Raw genomic sequence first — 15,787 nt, forward strand, 5'->3', positions numbered from 1 at the left:
GCAGTGCCATGTCCCTGGAGGATAAAGGTGAACATCTCTAGGAAGGCGCAGTGCCATGTCCCTGTCCCTGTCCCTGGAGGATAAAGGTGAACATCTCTAGGAAGGAGCAGTGGCACGTCCCTGTCCCTGGAGGATAAAGGTGGGAATCCCTGGGAAGGAGCAGTGCCATGTCCCTGTCCCTGTCCCTGGAGGATAAAGGTGAACATCTCTAGGAAGGCGCAGTGCCATGTCCCTGTCCCTGTCCCTGGAGGATAAAGGTGAACATCTCTAGGAAGGAGCAGTGCCACGTCCCTGGAGGATAAAGGTGAGCATCTCTAGGAAGGAGCAGTGGCACGTCCCTGTCCCTGGAGGATAAAGGTGAACATCTCTAGGAAGGAGCAGTGCCATGTCCCTGTCCCTGTCCCTGGAGGATAAAGGTGAACATCTCTAGGAAGGAGCAGTGCCACATCCCTGTCCCTGTCCCTGGAGGATAAAGGTGAACATCTCTAGGAAGGAGCAGGGCACGTCCCTGTCCCTGTCCTGCCGGCGATGCCGTGCAGCTCCCCGGGCAGTGCCGATCCCGCATTTCCAGGGAAGCTGTACAAATCTCCCGGCGCTGCCCGGGGACACCGAGGTGTCGGTGGCTCAGCCAAAGCCTCGAGCCGCGGCACAAGGGAGGGCTCTGCTGGAGGCAAACCGGAGCTACAGCATCCCACACCTCTGGCCTGCTCTAAAACCGAGGTACTCCCACCCTAAAAAAGTGAGTTTTCCATCACATTTTTGGATTTTAAATCTTGGATCACCCGCGATCTCGCTACACTTCAATCCCTCAGGAAAGCAACAATGGCAGAGCGGCTTTTTTTTTAAATAATTTCTCAAAAGTGGGCTGGAAAATCTGCAATCAAAGCACTCAGTCTCACCCAGAGCTGCTCAATACTCTGGAAGGAGATGAGGCTGCAAGACAAGCTAAGGAATGACAGCAAACAGCAGCTCAGGGCAGTGACTCCACAGGGAAAAAACCACCAGAGCTGAAGTGCTTGCCCCAAAATCAGCATTCCAGCCCCTTTACATTCACTTTAGAATTGACTCTTAGAAGTCTGAATGCAGCAAAAGTAAAGAAAGGCAAAGATCTCACTATTCGAAATCCCAGAGGAATTTGAAAACCACTGTAAAATCCCCATCACGGATGTTCACCAGACATTTCCCTGGAAGGTGGAGTTAGATCTGGACAAAGGAAACGTCCTGCCAGCTGCAACAGGGCTGCAGACCAGGAAACAGCACAAGAGAGAATGCCCATCAGACAGAAAACAAATCCAGGAGGGGAAAACAGCAAGAGAGAACCAATAAATCAAAGGGATGGTCAGACAGGTCTTCTCCACGTTCCTGTTCCCAAAGCCAGCACGAGCTCATTTCCCAGCTGGGTATCCATGGGCTGCAGAGCCCAGCAAGGCTCTTGGTGCAGAATTCCCACCTGAACCAGGTTTTTCATGGCCTGATTGGACACAGCATTGGGGATCCCAGCAGGGAGGTCAGGACCTGCTCATGAGACAGAACTGCCACACTTACCCCACAGCAATCCCTGCTCTCAGCTGCCCCTAAATCCTCACAGAGAGAAAGAGGAACAAGGGGAGAAGAGCCCTGTTGTTTTGGGGTGGGTTTATTCTCCTATAGGAAGAATAAATGGGATTTTCCTAGCTCTAACCAGATGAAACCCCAGTGTACAGAAGGAGCAGGGAGGTCCCCTATACAGGACAAACACACATCAAAGTACACAAACACGCTATTTTTTAATGAAGATTTGCAAAAGGCAAGCCAAGTGTTGAAAATTCAGGACATTTCATGAAAGCACATTTAGTCCTCTTCCAAGTTTCCTGTCCTCAGTTAAATACTTCATGGATAAATAACAATTAAGCATACATGGCACTTTTAGTTCAGCAAACCCGATATTGCACATGATTCCAAGAAATACAAGAGTCTGTTTCAGCAGGTGATTCCAGCACTGTTATCAGCTCCATTTTGATGCCATTGACTTGTACAAAAGCTCTTATTTCAGTGCATAACAGGTGCCCAGTCCTTACAGAGTAAAAACGTATCCAAGCAGTTTTAGAACAAAGAGGAAGAAAAGTTGGCTCCTGAAGGAACACAGTCTTTTACCACCAGCTTCTGTGAGGATAAAGAGCATTATTATGGAAAGATGACTGTCACATCACCTGGCAGCAGAAATTCCAAAGCAATTCCCAAAGGAAGCTGTGTGTGTTTGGCTGGAAGGCTGCAATTCCTGTCTGGGCTGCTCTCATTCTCAGGCACCCTTCACTACTCCTGGCAATCACAAGGAAAACACAATGGCAAAAGAGTTGTGCAACTTCCTCCCAGCCATGGAATTCTCTCTGGAAGGCTCTGGAACAGATTCTGTGCACAATCCTGGGCTGGGACCCTCCCCTGGGTTCAGGAGTTCAGAAGGCACCATCACAGAGAGTGGCCAGTCACATTCAGGGAGCTAAACTGGGAGTCAGGGACAAACCTGGTCCAGGAGAAGCCACCACTGCACTTCGGGTGTGTCTGTCCTGGTGTCCTGTCCTTCCTGGCATCCTGCCCATGCCCAAATCCTGCCCACCTTGGCACTGCCACCCGTGAGCTCCCACAGCCACTGTGGGATGCTGTGCTGGGCTCCCACCCCAGCACTCCTCACTCCCGAGCTGGGTGAGCCCAGCCAGCCCAGGAGCAGCACCTGAGAGCCCAGACACCTCTGTGCCCCTGGTGGGCACAAGTGCCCCTGCCCTTCTCAGCCAGCACAGAACCTCTCCCAGCACCTCCCTGCAGCACAACACCTCCAATTCCTCTTTTCCTTTGAAAGACAGCTCAACACTCCAGGAATACCTCTGGCAAAGCTAATTCTACACGAGCTGGAATCACCAGCTGTCTCAAACACCAAGGCAACCCCTTCTATTGCAATATTTTGGGAAATTTTAACCTATTTCCCTCTGCCCCCTGCAACCCTTCACCCCCTCAAATACACATAATAAGACTACAAAGACTTGATGTTTTGTTTTTTTTTTTTTACCTGAATACAAGATTCAACTATCATGGAACAGAAGATTCTACAACAAAGTCCCTGAGATGCACCTCTACATTAAAAGATTCCAACAATAACCTCTCCAGCACAAACTTCATATTTATTAGAAATGTTTTGCGTTGCAACACGTGGTTTATGAAAACCAATGTTGTTGTTGTAAGAAGGTGAAAATACAGCAGATCAAGTTGCCCTTGTATTTATGCCTCACTTTAAAAGTCATTAACCCAAAAATAACATTCTACTACTTCAACTGTAGTCAAAAGTTAGAAGTATATATGCAACCACGGGAAAAAAATCCAACTTGGTATATTTAAAATAGTTGTTCTGGCCTCTGTTGTCATCCCTCAAGCCCTTAACTGCCTTCTTCCTGAAATTCCACAGATATTTTTCCAGTATCTTAAAAAAAAACTCCAAACATCTCTTTTTGGGTTCCACTGTATTTTGCAACCAGCTCATCAGAAATACTTTTCCATCTTCCCAAGGAAGCTCAGTTTTCCCTGCTAGTGAAGAGAACTTAAGGCACTAACACATGAATCATGTCAGGAATGTGAAATAGTTTGTTCTTCATGTACTGTGACACCAGATCTTAGCAGCATCTCTCCTGAAAAGGCACTAAAACATGGCAACCAAGGAAACTTTGGGAACTTCTGCCTGAGTGGCTCTGCAATTCCCCCTTCCCTCCCCCTGTTCCCTTCCAAAAAGGCACCTGGATTGGTTTGATCACTGGTTTCTGCAGCTACAGGCTCCCACAGCCCTGCAGGTTCTATCAGCCGTGGCTGTGAGGGATGTCAGACTCTACCAGCAGCTCTTACACCACCAGGAGTGATCTTTCCAAGAGTACACAGAGCAGTTTTGTTTCAGCAAACCCACTGGGTTCCTACCTGAGCAGACCTTTAGGTTGTGTATTGCTAGTCAGAAAAATTCAATAATTCTACTTGGTGTAAAAAATTGCACTTCCCCACTCCTTCCCCAAGCCCGGCAATCATTTCAAATTAAATACCAGACCCTGCTCTAGAGGGACATCTGTAACACAGCTACAAAGAGGTAGCTAAGTGGCACAGGCCAATTTGCCTTCTTTTTCTTCTAAAATATATTCAGCCTTCATTTGCAACAACATTTCTCATAGGAAGTCTTGAAACAAGAGCTGCTTGTTCAGGTGGCACAGGAGGTTACCCAGCTCGGAGGACTGAGCTCCATCCCCTTTGTGTCCAGGGCTGACCATGGGCCCAGGGGACATCCGGGGGACTCGGGCTGTGCAGGGAGCAGCTGCAGGGGAGGAATGTCTGCAGACATTCCCCAGTTCCCCTGCAGAGCCCCTCAGATCAGTCCCACCATTCTGTCGATCTGTCTCATGTAGTTGCTCTTCAGGGGCAGCAGGTACCTCCTCTCATCAGGGACTCTGTTACACTGTCGAGAAAATTGACATCTTTTAAAAACTCACATCCAAACCCAGGCAAGCCCATCCCCTCTGCAATCCTTTCAGACCCTCCCATTACAGAAAACTGCACCAAATAACACTTTTTCCTCCAACTTTCCCTCCTTCTTAGCAAACTTCCAGCACAGACCCCATAAATGAGCAGCAAGTGTTTCCTCAGTGCAGGCTGCAGCTTCCAAACACACACAGCTTGTTGTGCAACAGAGATTCCTTCACTATGACAACTGTGAACATTTAAAATATAATGCTCTTTTTCTGGAGCTCTGCAGGGAGGAGGGAAGAAACCACACCAGAATCTACCAGGAGATATTTTAAAAAATTGCCCTTAACTGCTCTAGTGGCAGGTGTCCTTGCCCATGGGGGTGGAATGAGATGATATTTAAGGTCCTTTCAACTCAAACCATTCTGTGATTAAAACCAGATCTGCTTTGGTTGGTGATGGGCACTGGAGCCACAGCTCTGGGGTCAGTTGAGGCCTTGCTAAGAAAGGTCCCCTTTACATCCCCCAAAACCACACTGAGGTAGACAAAGCTTGGTTTAGATGCTCCTCTGCTTCTCTCTTTGCCCCTGACAGCAACCTGGAGAGTTTTAAGGGCCAAGAAAAAAGGAAGAGAAAAATAACTGGAAATAAATTAAAAAACCAGCTGCAAAACAGTTCAAAGGGGTCAGGTTTCATCTTCACCAGAATCCCAGACATTTATGCTGCTGCTGGAAGTGCTTATCAGGGGAGCTCCTCAGGTGTTTAACGTTTCTGAAGGAAACACTCCCCAGCAGCACTTGCAAAGGCTCTGTCTGTGCTGCCTGCCCCCGTCCCTCCCCAGGCAGGAGCAGCCTGTGTGTTCCTTACGTTGGAGCTGAAGTTGGCTGCCTTGAGCTCGGGGGGTTTGGATTTGTGGGCGCTGCCCTCCTGTGCAGGCAGGATGTCCTCCCACAGCGAGGTCCGGAAGCGCTCGTCCACAGACACGACGTGGCCCTCAGTAGTAAACATGAACTTATTCCCAGATTTATGCACTGGATTCTCTTCATCAAACAACTGCAGGAGAGATGGGTGGGAGAAAGAGTCATTGTAGGTGTGCCACAGCTTCACCTGCCAGTAACAAGCAGTTGGAAACAGGTACTCACGCTTTGAAGGGTCAAACAAAAATACCTTTTAGTGCTAAATAATGCTGGAGCAAATGGAAATAAATAGTCTTAATGCAAGAGATTGATCTGAGCAGTTAGAAGAGGAGAGCAGAAGAAAAACTTTTCGCACAACTTAAAGAGCCCTTATTTTTCTAAGCTGCTCTGTGAGGCATTTCTAGGCTGGCACCCACTCAGTCACAGAATTATTTGGTTTTCTGCACTAAAGGAGATTGAGAACAGGGGCATAGGCAATGTCAGCCCAAATGCTTTCTCCTGTGAGTGCCAATGCCCAGCAGGGAGAAAATCAGAGGCTGCCCCAGGCAGGAGGGCTGCAAGCAGCAGTTAGCTGAGAGCTGAGCAGCAGCTCCCTCCAGCCCTGCTCCCTCTCCTTTCCAGCCTCTTCCCAGAGTCCTGCAGCTCTCCAGGTTCAGGAACCACACCTGGGCAGCTGCCCCAGCTCAGAGATTGGGGTGAGGTCAAAGAAGAGGAGCTCAGCCTGAATCGCTCCCACACACAAACCCAGAGCCCAGCAGGTTGTCATTAACGATTCCCCACCCCCAAAGCAGTTTCTAATTAATAATTAATAACCTCCTGCCCCCTCCTCTGCCATTTTTGTGCACGCTGCCTTGGCAAAGAGGAACACAGACGTACCAGGTACAAATATTTACAGGTTTCACTGAGAAAAAAGCTCTCCATTCGATCCTCCTTCGTCTTCTCCACCACGTGGTGCAACGTGGCATAGCCACACCTGCAACATTGGACATTGGTTTGGGTTCAGCTCCAGCTGGCCTGCTCTCCAGCTCCCCTCACCTCAGAGCACTCCAGCTGCCAGGGGGGAAGTTCAAATGAACAATCCTGTTGTGCAAGCACTCACTGGTGTTGGTTCTGGGGCGCTCAGGAGTCTGTGATCACCTGAACCCCACACACCAGCGATGTCTGACCTGGCCAGGCACTACACATTTGTCTAGGAAATGAGTCAATTAATAACAAGGAATAAAAATTCACTGTCTTCCCCCTGAGCCTTGCAAGAAGTTCAGCTACTCAGTATTAAAGTCAGGATTCACTGCTGCTGTCTCAAACTGAAAGCTCATATCCAACAGCATCTGCCTTAGGGGCCACACATCAGTTCAGCTGAACACCATGAGGTGAGAAATCATCTTGCAGGATCCCTAGGAAAAATCTCAACTACTCTTTCCAGCAGTTTTTAGCAGCTGATCATCAACAATGCACTTGGAAAGGCAGTGATAAAATTCCAAAGGTTTAAAGTTGCCACTGGACTATAATTTCATTTTCAGATGGGAAAGAAAGAAGTGCTCAATAAATAAATCATCACTTGTGGCTTTCAAGGAGGGCTGGGTTTTCTGGTTTACCTACATGTGGCAGACTGGATTCTATATAATATTTGTATAATAAAATGTAGATATATAGCATTGAGAGAAGAAAAGAACATTGAAGACTGACTTTGCTTTTGTATATTTTTCCAAACTCTGCAGTATATCCATTCCCACATGAAGGTAAAATGGGTTCTTTGTGGCCTAAATAAGGAAGACAGACAAGAGTTAGAGTCAGCAATTTTGAAATCCTGTAAAATAACACAACAAAGGCCTAATGGTACCAGAGTCTTGTGTATCACAGCAAACTTCTCTTTATAGGAGCATGACTTGGATTAGCCAGTGCAAGCTTCTCCTATTTGCTTTAGTGCAAATCCTAGAAAACCTGCAGTAAATCCAAACTCTCTGATCCCTTCCTTGTAGGCAGACAGTTATTTTAGTTTATTCTACCTGTGCCTGGGCAGCATTGCAAGAAAAGCTGTTACATTTACTTCAACAATTTTGGTTGAGCAGTTCACAGGTCTCTGCCTTGTAAAAATCTGCCAGCAGGTTTTAGAAAAGGTTGTTTAGTGTTGATTTTGCCTGCCTTATAAAAAAGTCTATTTTTGAAGCAAACAGCAGAGCAACAACATTGCACAACAATGCAGTGCCTGCCCGGAGACTCCACATGACAAGAGGCAGCTCCAGGGCTGCCAGAATTCAGCTGGCCAGAGGTCAGGGGATAAAGTGACTTTCTGAACAAAAACATTTTGGCCAAGCCACGATGTGCAACTCAGGGAAGTCAAATACCTGATACAGAAGATATGTGGACTCCACCAGCTCTGGCCTCAGCGGGTAAAAGGGAACATCTGGGGCCTGCAGCTGCCAGTTGTACCTCTCTGGGAGAGCCCCATAGCGTTTCCAGATGGCATAATAGAAGGCATGGAGACAAATGGCATCTTCCACATCTCCTATCAACACCTGGGCACGAGAGCAGCCAGACATGCACACACTTAGTGCTGCAGGCCAGCAAAGATGAGAATGTGGCATTGAATGCAACCCTTCTCCCATAAACACACAGAGAATAACCCCCCAAAAGTTCTAATGCATTCATTCTTTGCAGTCAAAGCTTTAGCAGAGCCTCACAGCACAGAATACAAATGCTGAGGTTAAAAGAGGGACGCTGAAAGTCTCTCAGATCTAGCAGAGAACAGGCCAGGCCTCCCCACATTGCTGTGTTAATGCAGAGCTGATCTGAACTCTCATCAGAGCAGCCAGATGCAAACCCACAGGTGGGAGCTCAGCTCAGAACTCAGACTCATTCCCAGCCCAGGATTAGGATGAGCCTTTCTACTTGGTTTTACCAGAAGGAAAGCTTACCTGCAGTCCAGGGAAGAAGGCCTGCAGAGAGTCAATCCAGGTGTTCATCAGCTGGCCCGTGTACATGTTCACGTTGACGTACAGGGGAGGGTCACCTTCTCCTTCATTGCAGGCCTCCCTCCTGCCAGGGAAAACAGCAACAGGGCAATGCCTCTGCTTGAGCAGCACACAGCACACTGGGTGAGTAGGGCACAGCACACTGCCACCAGCAAAAACAAGCAGCCACTGGTTTGCTGGGCTGGGCTCCTTCTGAAAGGAACCCTATCTTAGAGCTCTGCCAGCAGAATTTCTACCAAAAAGTCATGCTATGCAAGATCAGGCTTTCAGAAGAACAAAGCAGCCAATTTAATTCTTTTGCAGTGCCAGACTTTTCTCAGCCTTAACATTTATAAATGGGACAGGAAGCAGTTTGGCTTCTCTGCACCCCATCAGTTGCTGAGGAATGAGGAGACTACCATAGAAATGAGATTTCTTTCTTACAGTAAAACAGAACAGATTTTCTAGAGCATGACACAAAGCACTATAAACAGATGTGTTTCAGATCCTGCTGGAGGATTCACTGCTCAAGGAATTGATGCTGACATGAATGACATACCCTCTCCTCAAGTGGTTCTGAATATTCTGATAAGCAGCATTGAACATCTCCAGGTCTTCCTTTTCCCCAAAGAGGATGTAGGACTTCAGCAGGTACTCGTAGAACGAATCTGATCCTGCTCCCAGTCCACTCTGCTTTCCAACCCAGTGACCAGTCTGGATATTCACAACATTTCCTTTCAGAACAAACAAAAAATTTAGTCTGAGGTTGCTGAGTATATCAGAGAGAAACAATCCAGTCAAGAGTTGGGAATATTACACATTCAGAAATTCCCAAGGAGGAAGAATCAAAGATTCATATCAGATGAAGTGTTACAGTAGTGCATTCATCTGAGGAACACCCACACACATGCAGTTATTTTAAGTACTTTTAGTCATCTGCCAATCTGAATTATATTAATGGGGACACAAATCAGGGCCTTCAGTTCCATTCCCCAGTTTTGTGAAAAATTTGAGTTAAAAACCTGTGCCCCAAGGAGACTTTCAGAGACTCCATTTTTCTAGGAAAGCCCCAAAGTGCCATCAGTCCAACACATCCCCTGGGTAGAGAAGGAGAACGTGAACAGCTACAGAGGGAGCAGAAGGACAAAGGTGAGGACACATGAGGGAACTGTGGCCTGATGGCACAGCCTGAGGCAGGCTGACACAGCAGCACCCAGACATTACCCAGCAGTCCAGTGTTATTGCTCCTGAGGCTCCACAGGGCCTTCACAGCTCTCCTGGCCACCCACTCGAACGTGGAATCACCAAGCAGCCTGCTGAGGATCCCAAACTCCACCAGCAAGGACCCAGCTCCTGCTGTGCAGGTCTCATTGTGGCTGTCTGGAGGAACCCCCTTCTTCAGGTTCACCTGTGGACAGGGACAGGCAGGCTGCACTCAGCCAGCTGTGCTCACAGCTGCACCCTCACCTTTAGGAACAAGCCTTTTTGGTAGTTTGTGCATGATGTGCAGCATGGAATGTGCAGAGACACAAAACCAGCACACTGCTGCTTGGAAAGCTTTCCTGGAGAATTCCTGACATTCTTCTTCCAGCTTTACAGCATCATGCCTAAAGTGGGCAAGCCTCGTTTTTCTCTTGCTAACCCTTGCAAACTTCACTTTTTCAAGCCTTTCACTAAACATTCAGGCTTTTCCTTCTTTGCTGCCCCTCAGTTTGTGCTGTTGAAACCAAGAGCTTCCTCAGTGGATGCTCCTCCCCTTCCCCATGGAGCACAGTGCTGAAGGGAAGTTACACCACCCTCAGCTGCTTTACCAGGCCCTGAACAGAAGTGAAAATTCACATTTCTATAGCCTGGCAGGTCTGCAGGAAAAGCAGTGCTGCTGTCTCCGGAAATTAAGAGCAGCCAGGCAAGTGCTAATTATACTTTTGCAGTTTAGGATTGTTCCAGTAGTAGTGACATCCTTCTCCTTGCCAACTGCATCTCCTTAAAACAAGAGCAGCATCCAAGAATCCCAGAATATTGAGAACCCACTGAGCAGTCTTCAGGAAAATTACAAATTCCAAGCCCAGTATGATAAATATTTCTGAAGAGTTTTATTCTAATATAATTGTTTTAGTAGCAAGTCACCAATAATTTTCCTCAGCTATTTGCCTTTACAGTATTCCTTGTTAATGACAGTATTGTTTGGTGCTGTGTGACACAGGGCAGGGAATGCTCCAGCCAACCAGCACAGGAACAAATGACTCCTGACCCACAGGGAACAATAAACACAGTGAAAATCAGCCCAGGGAAAACATTTACTAGACAGAAGGAGCAACTTGTATTATCCACGTCACCAAAACTCAGGGCAGTTTCCCCTGTGTCATTTTAGAATAACTTAGAGCAGGCTCAATACCCCAAGTGCACATAAAAGGGCACAAAATTTAAGTTGCAGGACAGGTGAAACACTGGTTTGAGCCTATTTCCCCCAGGGCTGCTGGGGCCACTCACCCGGGGATAGGGAATGCCAGTTTTGGTGTTCTCAAAGGCTGGCAGCAGCCTCACTGCCAGGTCATGAGCCAAGTGCAGCAGCTCATTGTCATAGTCCTTAATGCTCATGTCACCAAAGGGCTGCTTGGTGTCTGTAATTATGATGTGGGCAGACAGCAGGCTTCCCAAAACCCTGTAGGAAAGGAAAATTCAGGTTTTCAGTCTGTGTTCTGAACCTCATTCTTCACCTAAACACCTTACTGCTGTCCTGACAGAATTATTACTTTGTGCTCCTTACAGGCACCACACAAAATGTTTTTTTGTTTTCCCTTACCAGTAGTGAACACATGTAAAAGTCATGCTTCTGTCAGCCACAGTTCCAAAACTCGGTTCTGTAAAATTTACCTAACCCAGGAGTTCTTGTAACAAGTCTGATTAGGAGTGAAGACATCCTTGTCCCTGCAAATGGCAGGAAGGGTGTTTCATAAACTTAGCACTCAGAAAAAATAATAGCTTAGAGTTAGGGTCAAGTGAAGCAGGAATAAATACTGCTTGAGACACTCAGAAAATGAAACCCTTCAAAATCAGATGGTATCTAAACCCATTTCCAACACACAAGAGTCTTTTTCATCTAAAATGAAAGTGAGCAGAAGCCCATGAAACAAAACCAGACCAGGCAAAAGCTGTCCCAGGGTTCTTTGTTGGGCACAGATCTGAGTCTCTGCTGCAAGCAGAGTCTGCAAGCACAGAGCCAACCACTGTCCCACTGCTCCAGGTCACACAGGACTGATTAAAATTGTTTCCTATATGAAAGGATGGGATACTTCCATAGAAGATTAAGAAACAGTTTACTTGAGGAACAATTTAGGGAATAAAGCTTGCCAAAGACCTCCTAATCAATGATTTCACTTTGAATTACACACACAAAGTCTTTAACCTTTAAAGACAAACTCAGCACCACATACCTGATTGTTGCCTCAAAAACTTGGACTGTTGAGTCTTTGTCAAATGAAACTGTGTCAATCACCAACTTCACTGCCTTCTGGAATTCTGAGGAGTTTCCCATTACCTTTACAGAAAAACAAAGCTAGTTTGTACAATTATTGCTTCAGAAGAAGGTTGGGGAAGAGTATGGCAAGTTCACATCTTAGCCCAGCAGTCAGATTTAGCACACTGAGTATTCAAACTGCCTGAACTATCAGTTCAAGAGTTAAGTTCAGCTTAAAACAAAACACATCTTGCAGAACAATGAAGTTTGATTGAATGTTTATTTGACCAAAGGCCAGTCCAACCTGAGTTCCCATGTGCGTGCTTCCCACAGGTCTAACCTAGGAAGTGATTTCCACTGCACCCAGAGGCAGATGTAAACTCAGCCTGAGCTTCAGTGGAGCAGGAATGTGGGAGGAAATCACAGGTTCCTGCTTGTCTGAGTTCATGGAAAGGCTTGGACATACCTAAATTTTTAACCAAAGCACCAGGTGCCAGCTGTCCCATTACCCAGACCCAGTGGGGAAGCATCCCATGTTTGGTCTGAGCAATGAGGAGCAGAACAGGCTTGCCCCATGCAGCAGCTTCTGAAACACAAGAGATTTAGCAACCAGAACCTTTACATTTGAGGAAAGAAGTTAAGCACTGCCCAACTGGTGGAGGACAGGCTCTGTTATCAGGCACAGGGCACAGATTCCAAACTTCTCTCTCAGTAAAACGCAACAATTCCATCACTTCTGCTTTCAGTTCTGCTCAGAGCTGCCCTGCTCACCACTGCTGCAATCTCAGGGTAGAACGGGAAGGGTTTTATATCCCAAAGAGCTCAAACCACCTTCTGCTCCAGAGGAGACACACATCCCTGTGGCTCCAGCACATCAGTGAGCCCTGACACTCCAGCAGGCACAAAACCTGCCCTGGCTGCATGGATGAGAATAATGAAACCTGCCCAGCTCTTCCTCATGACCCCATAGCCTGATACTAGCACAGAAATGAGCTGCTCCTCACATTATCTTCCAGTTTTATCAGAAATGTAGGTGAGAAGCAGCTTTACAGGTTTTCCCCTCCTTCCTTTCACCACTCTTCACACAGATCTGTGTGTCAGTCAGGCCCTGTCTGCCAAGTGAAACAACCAGGGCTCCTCCAGCCACTGTGCCCACAATGAACCCTCCTGCTGATGGACCTCTCAGCAACTCACAGCAGTTCCAGCTCAAATCCACCCACCCTGGCCATATCCCAAAGGGATCTCATCTGAAACTTGTGGAGGAGCTCCAAAATTTCCTCTGTCTCTTCTGGAAATTTCTGCTGACATCTCCAACTCCTCTCATTCTGTTACCCCCACGTGACACTGCTGGTTTATGATCCAGCTGTTAGCTCATGATCCAGCTGTTTGCATCACCTAGGCGAGCCTTGGGGAGCTCCCCCAGTCAGGGTCACTCCAGTCCTTGGGGTGGCCAGGGCAGTCCTGGGGTGGCCAGGGCAGTCCCTGGGGTGGCCAGGGCAGGTCCCAGGGTGGCCAGGGCAGGTCCCAGGGTGGCCAGGGCAGTCCCTGGGGTGGCCAGGGCAGGTCCCAGGGTGGCCAGGGCAGTCCTGGGGTGGCCAGGGCAGTGTCCCCATGCCAAGGACTCACCGCCAGCGTGTCCAGCGCGTCGATCAGCGTCAGGGAGTAGTTCCCCAGCACATCATTGATGTTCAGGTTGGAGCTGGAAGAGCAGAACCACAGAATTGTTAAGGCTGGAAGAGATCTATGCAGATCATCCAGTCCAACCCCCTGTGCAGGCAGGGGCACCTGGAGCAGGTGACACAGGAGCTATCCAGGTAGGTTTGGAATGTCTCCAAAGGGAGAGGCTCCATGACTCCTTGGGCAGCTGTTTCACAGCTCTGCCCCACTATGGAAAGAAATTCATTCCAGTACCTGAAGGGAGACTACAAGAAATACAGAGAGGGACTGGAGTGACAGGACAAGAAATGGCTTCCACCTTAAGGGGAATAGGTTTATACCGGATATTAACAGGAAATTGTTCCCTGGGAGGGTGGATAGCCCTGGCACAGGTGCCCAGAGCAGCTGGGCTGCCCTGGATCCCTGGCAGAGCCCAGGGCCAGGCTGGACACTGGGGCTGAGCACCTGGGATATGGGAGGTGTCCCTGCCATAGCAGGGTGGCACTGATGGGATTTAGGCTCCCCACCCACCCAAACCTCTCCACGACTCATACAGAAGTAAAACTTGTATTTTAGCGCACGGCCTTTACCCGGTGCCCCGTGGCTGGGCCCAGGGGAGGCACACAGGACCGACGCCAGCCCGGCCCGCAGCAGCCGCTCCGCCCGGCTCCCGGCACACACTCGTTTAGCCGGGTCCCTACTCACAATCGTTAAGCGGGTCCCCGGCCCCCATTCGCTATGCCGGCCCCTCACAGCCGCTGCCCGCTCCCGGCCGCACTCACGGGTCGCGGCGGTCGGGCCCGCGGCCGCGGCAGTGCAGCGGGTCGAGCTCGTCGCGGGGGAAGGCGTGCTCCATGTAGCTGTCGTAGCCGAACACGAACATGCCGCGGGCCGCGTCCCGCAGCCGCGCCCGCAGCTGCGGCGGGAAGGCGCCGCTGTAGCGCCGCTCGTACTCATCGCCGCCCGCCGCCGCGCCCCACAGCCGGGCCCCGCGGCCCGCCGCCGGCCCGGGCAGCGCGGGCGGCCGCGGGCCGGGGCAGGGCAGGCGCGGGTGCAGGCAGAGCCCGCGGGCCAGCGCGGGCAGCAGCACCAGCAGCGCCTGCAGCCCGAGCCGCAGCAGCAGCAGCCCCAGCACCACCGACCGCCATCGCATGGCCGCCCGCGCATAGCGCAGCGGCGCCGCCCGCGCCGCGCCGCGGCCCCTTTAAGAGCGGACGGGAAACACGGGTTGGGAGCGGCGAAGGGCCCGCCCACGCCGCGGTGCTATTGGTGGAGCCGGCGCGGAGGCTTGAATGGCAGCCGGCCATTGGGCGCGCGGTGTGTCAATCAAAGGCACGGCGCGGCGGTGATAAAGGGGCGGGGCGGCGCGGGGCTGTCGTGGCACGGCTCGGGCCGGGCCCTGCCCTGCGGCCACAGGCACGGCCCGGCGCTCGGGGAAAGGTTCGGGAACCGGGAACAGCGGCTGGACGGCGGGGAAAGGGTGCTCAGGGACTGCCCACGGAGGGCTGGGGTGCCCGTCCCTGCCGGTGGCCGGAGCCGCCGGGAAGCCGAGGCACGCTCCCTCCCGGGCCGGCATCCTGCGGGGGATGATGCCCACGGGGATTTGGAGGAGCACAGCACCAGGGGTGAGCCGGCCCAGCTGCGGCTCCCCAGAGCTGCAGAAAGAGGAGCTGACAAATGGCAGGTGTGCATGTGAGAGTGAACTGGCTCCGGCACTACGGGTAAAATCAATCCTCTGGAAGATAAGCGAACGGAAAGAAACACAGCTGGGGGAGGTAAAGAGGAAAGCCAGCTCCGAGCCACCCCAGGGTTCACAGCATGGAGCGGCTGGCTGTGAGCTGGTCACTTGTCACTGAGCTGAGCTGCATTTCACGCTGCTGCTGCATCCTTTCCCGAAGTGCCTGCTGGTTTGTTACAAGGAAACGGGACAGAATGTGGAACATGCCTACACGAGAATAAAAATTAAGGACTTGCTATGCGCAGACAAACAACCGGACAATAATGATCTGTCTTCAGCATGTATTTCAGAGTAGTTCAGAAGTCAGATCTTTGTTTTCCAATTAATGTAACAGAAACGGTAGAATGACTAAATCCAAACCAAGTATCACAGCTCAGTGGTCCATCCAGACTTCTGGATGCTGACTTTGATTAAAATCCTCTAGACTGGAGAATCTTTCAGCCCCCTTCCTCAGACTGCAGAATTCATGGATCTTTTAAATGTTATCCAAACCAAGAAGGGACTTCATTATTGATTCTAAACAGAGGAAAATGCCTTCTTGCTGCAAAGACTGAAGTATCCACACCCCAAGTTAACACAATTGCACAAAATCACATTAACA

At 49.7% G+C, this 15,787-nt stretch overlaps 1 protein-coding gene across 1 annotated transcript; it reads right to left on the reverse strand.

The window, feature by feature from the left end:
• Positions 1 to 1,747: 1,747 nt before the first annotated feature.
• Positions 1,748 to 14,616, reverse strand: EDEM1 (ER degradation enhancing alpha-mannosidase like protein 1). The gene is made up of 12 exons (XM_021528991.3): positions 14,231 to 14,616; positions 13,419 to 13,491; positions 11,770 to 11,873; positions 10,826 to 10,997; positions 9,560 to 9,743; positions 8,895 to 9,069; positions 8,300 to 8,420; positions 7,730 to 7,900; positions 7,071 to 7,144; positions 6,261 to 6,357; positions 5,335 to 5,520; positions 1,748 to 4,459 (listed from the first exon to the last, which is right to left on the reverse strand). Exons 1-12 carry the CDS (start codon positions 14,599 to 14,601, stop codon positions 4,370 to 4,372), a joined length of 1,818 nt encoding a protein of 605 aa, XP_021384666.1. The 5' UTR covers positions 14,602 to 14,616; the 3' UTR covers positions 1,748 to 4,369.
• Between the last annotated feature and the right edge of the window lie 1,171 nt (positions 14,617 to 15,787).

Source organism: Lonchura striata, chromosome 12, assembly GCF_050655825.1.
Source record: "Lonchura striata isolate lonStrDom1 chromosome 12, ASM5065582v1, whole genome shotgun sequence".
Lineage (NCBI taxonomy): Eukaryota > Metazoa > Chordata > Aves > Passeriformes > Estrildidae > Lonchura > Lonchura striata.

Bases quoted from the DNA above. Each gene is read 5' to 3' on its own strand.
- EDEM1 (XM_021528991.3), bottom strand. From the start codon at position 14,601: ATGCGATGGCGGTCGGTGGTGCTGGGGCTGCTGCTGCTGCGGCTCGGG. The intron at 13,492-14,230 runs GTGAGTGCGGCC...CTGCTCTTCCAG, and splicing joins GGGCCCGACCGCCGCGACCC to CTCCAACCTGAACATCAATG. The intron at 11,874-13,418 runs GTGAGTCCTTGG...TTTTCTGTAAAG, and splicing joins ACGCGCTGGACACGCTGGCG to GTAATGGGAAACTCCTCAGA.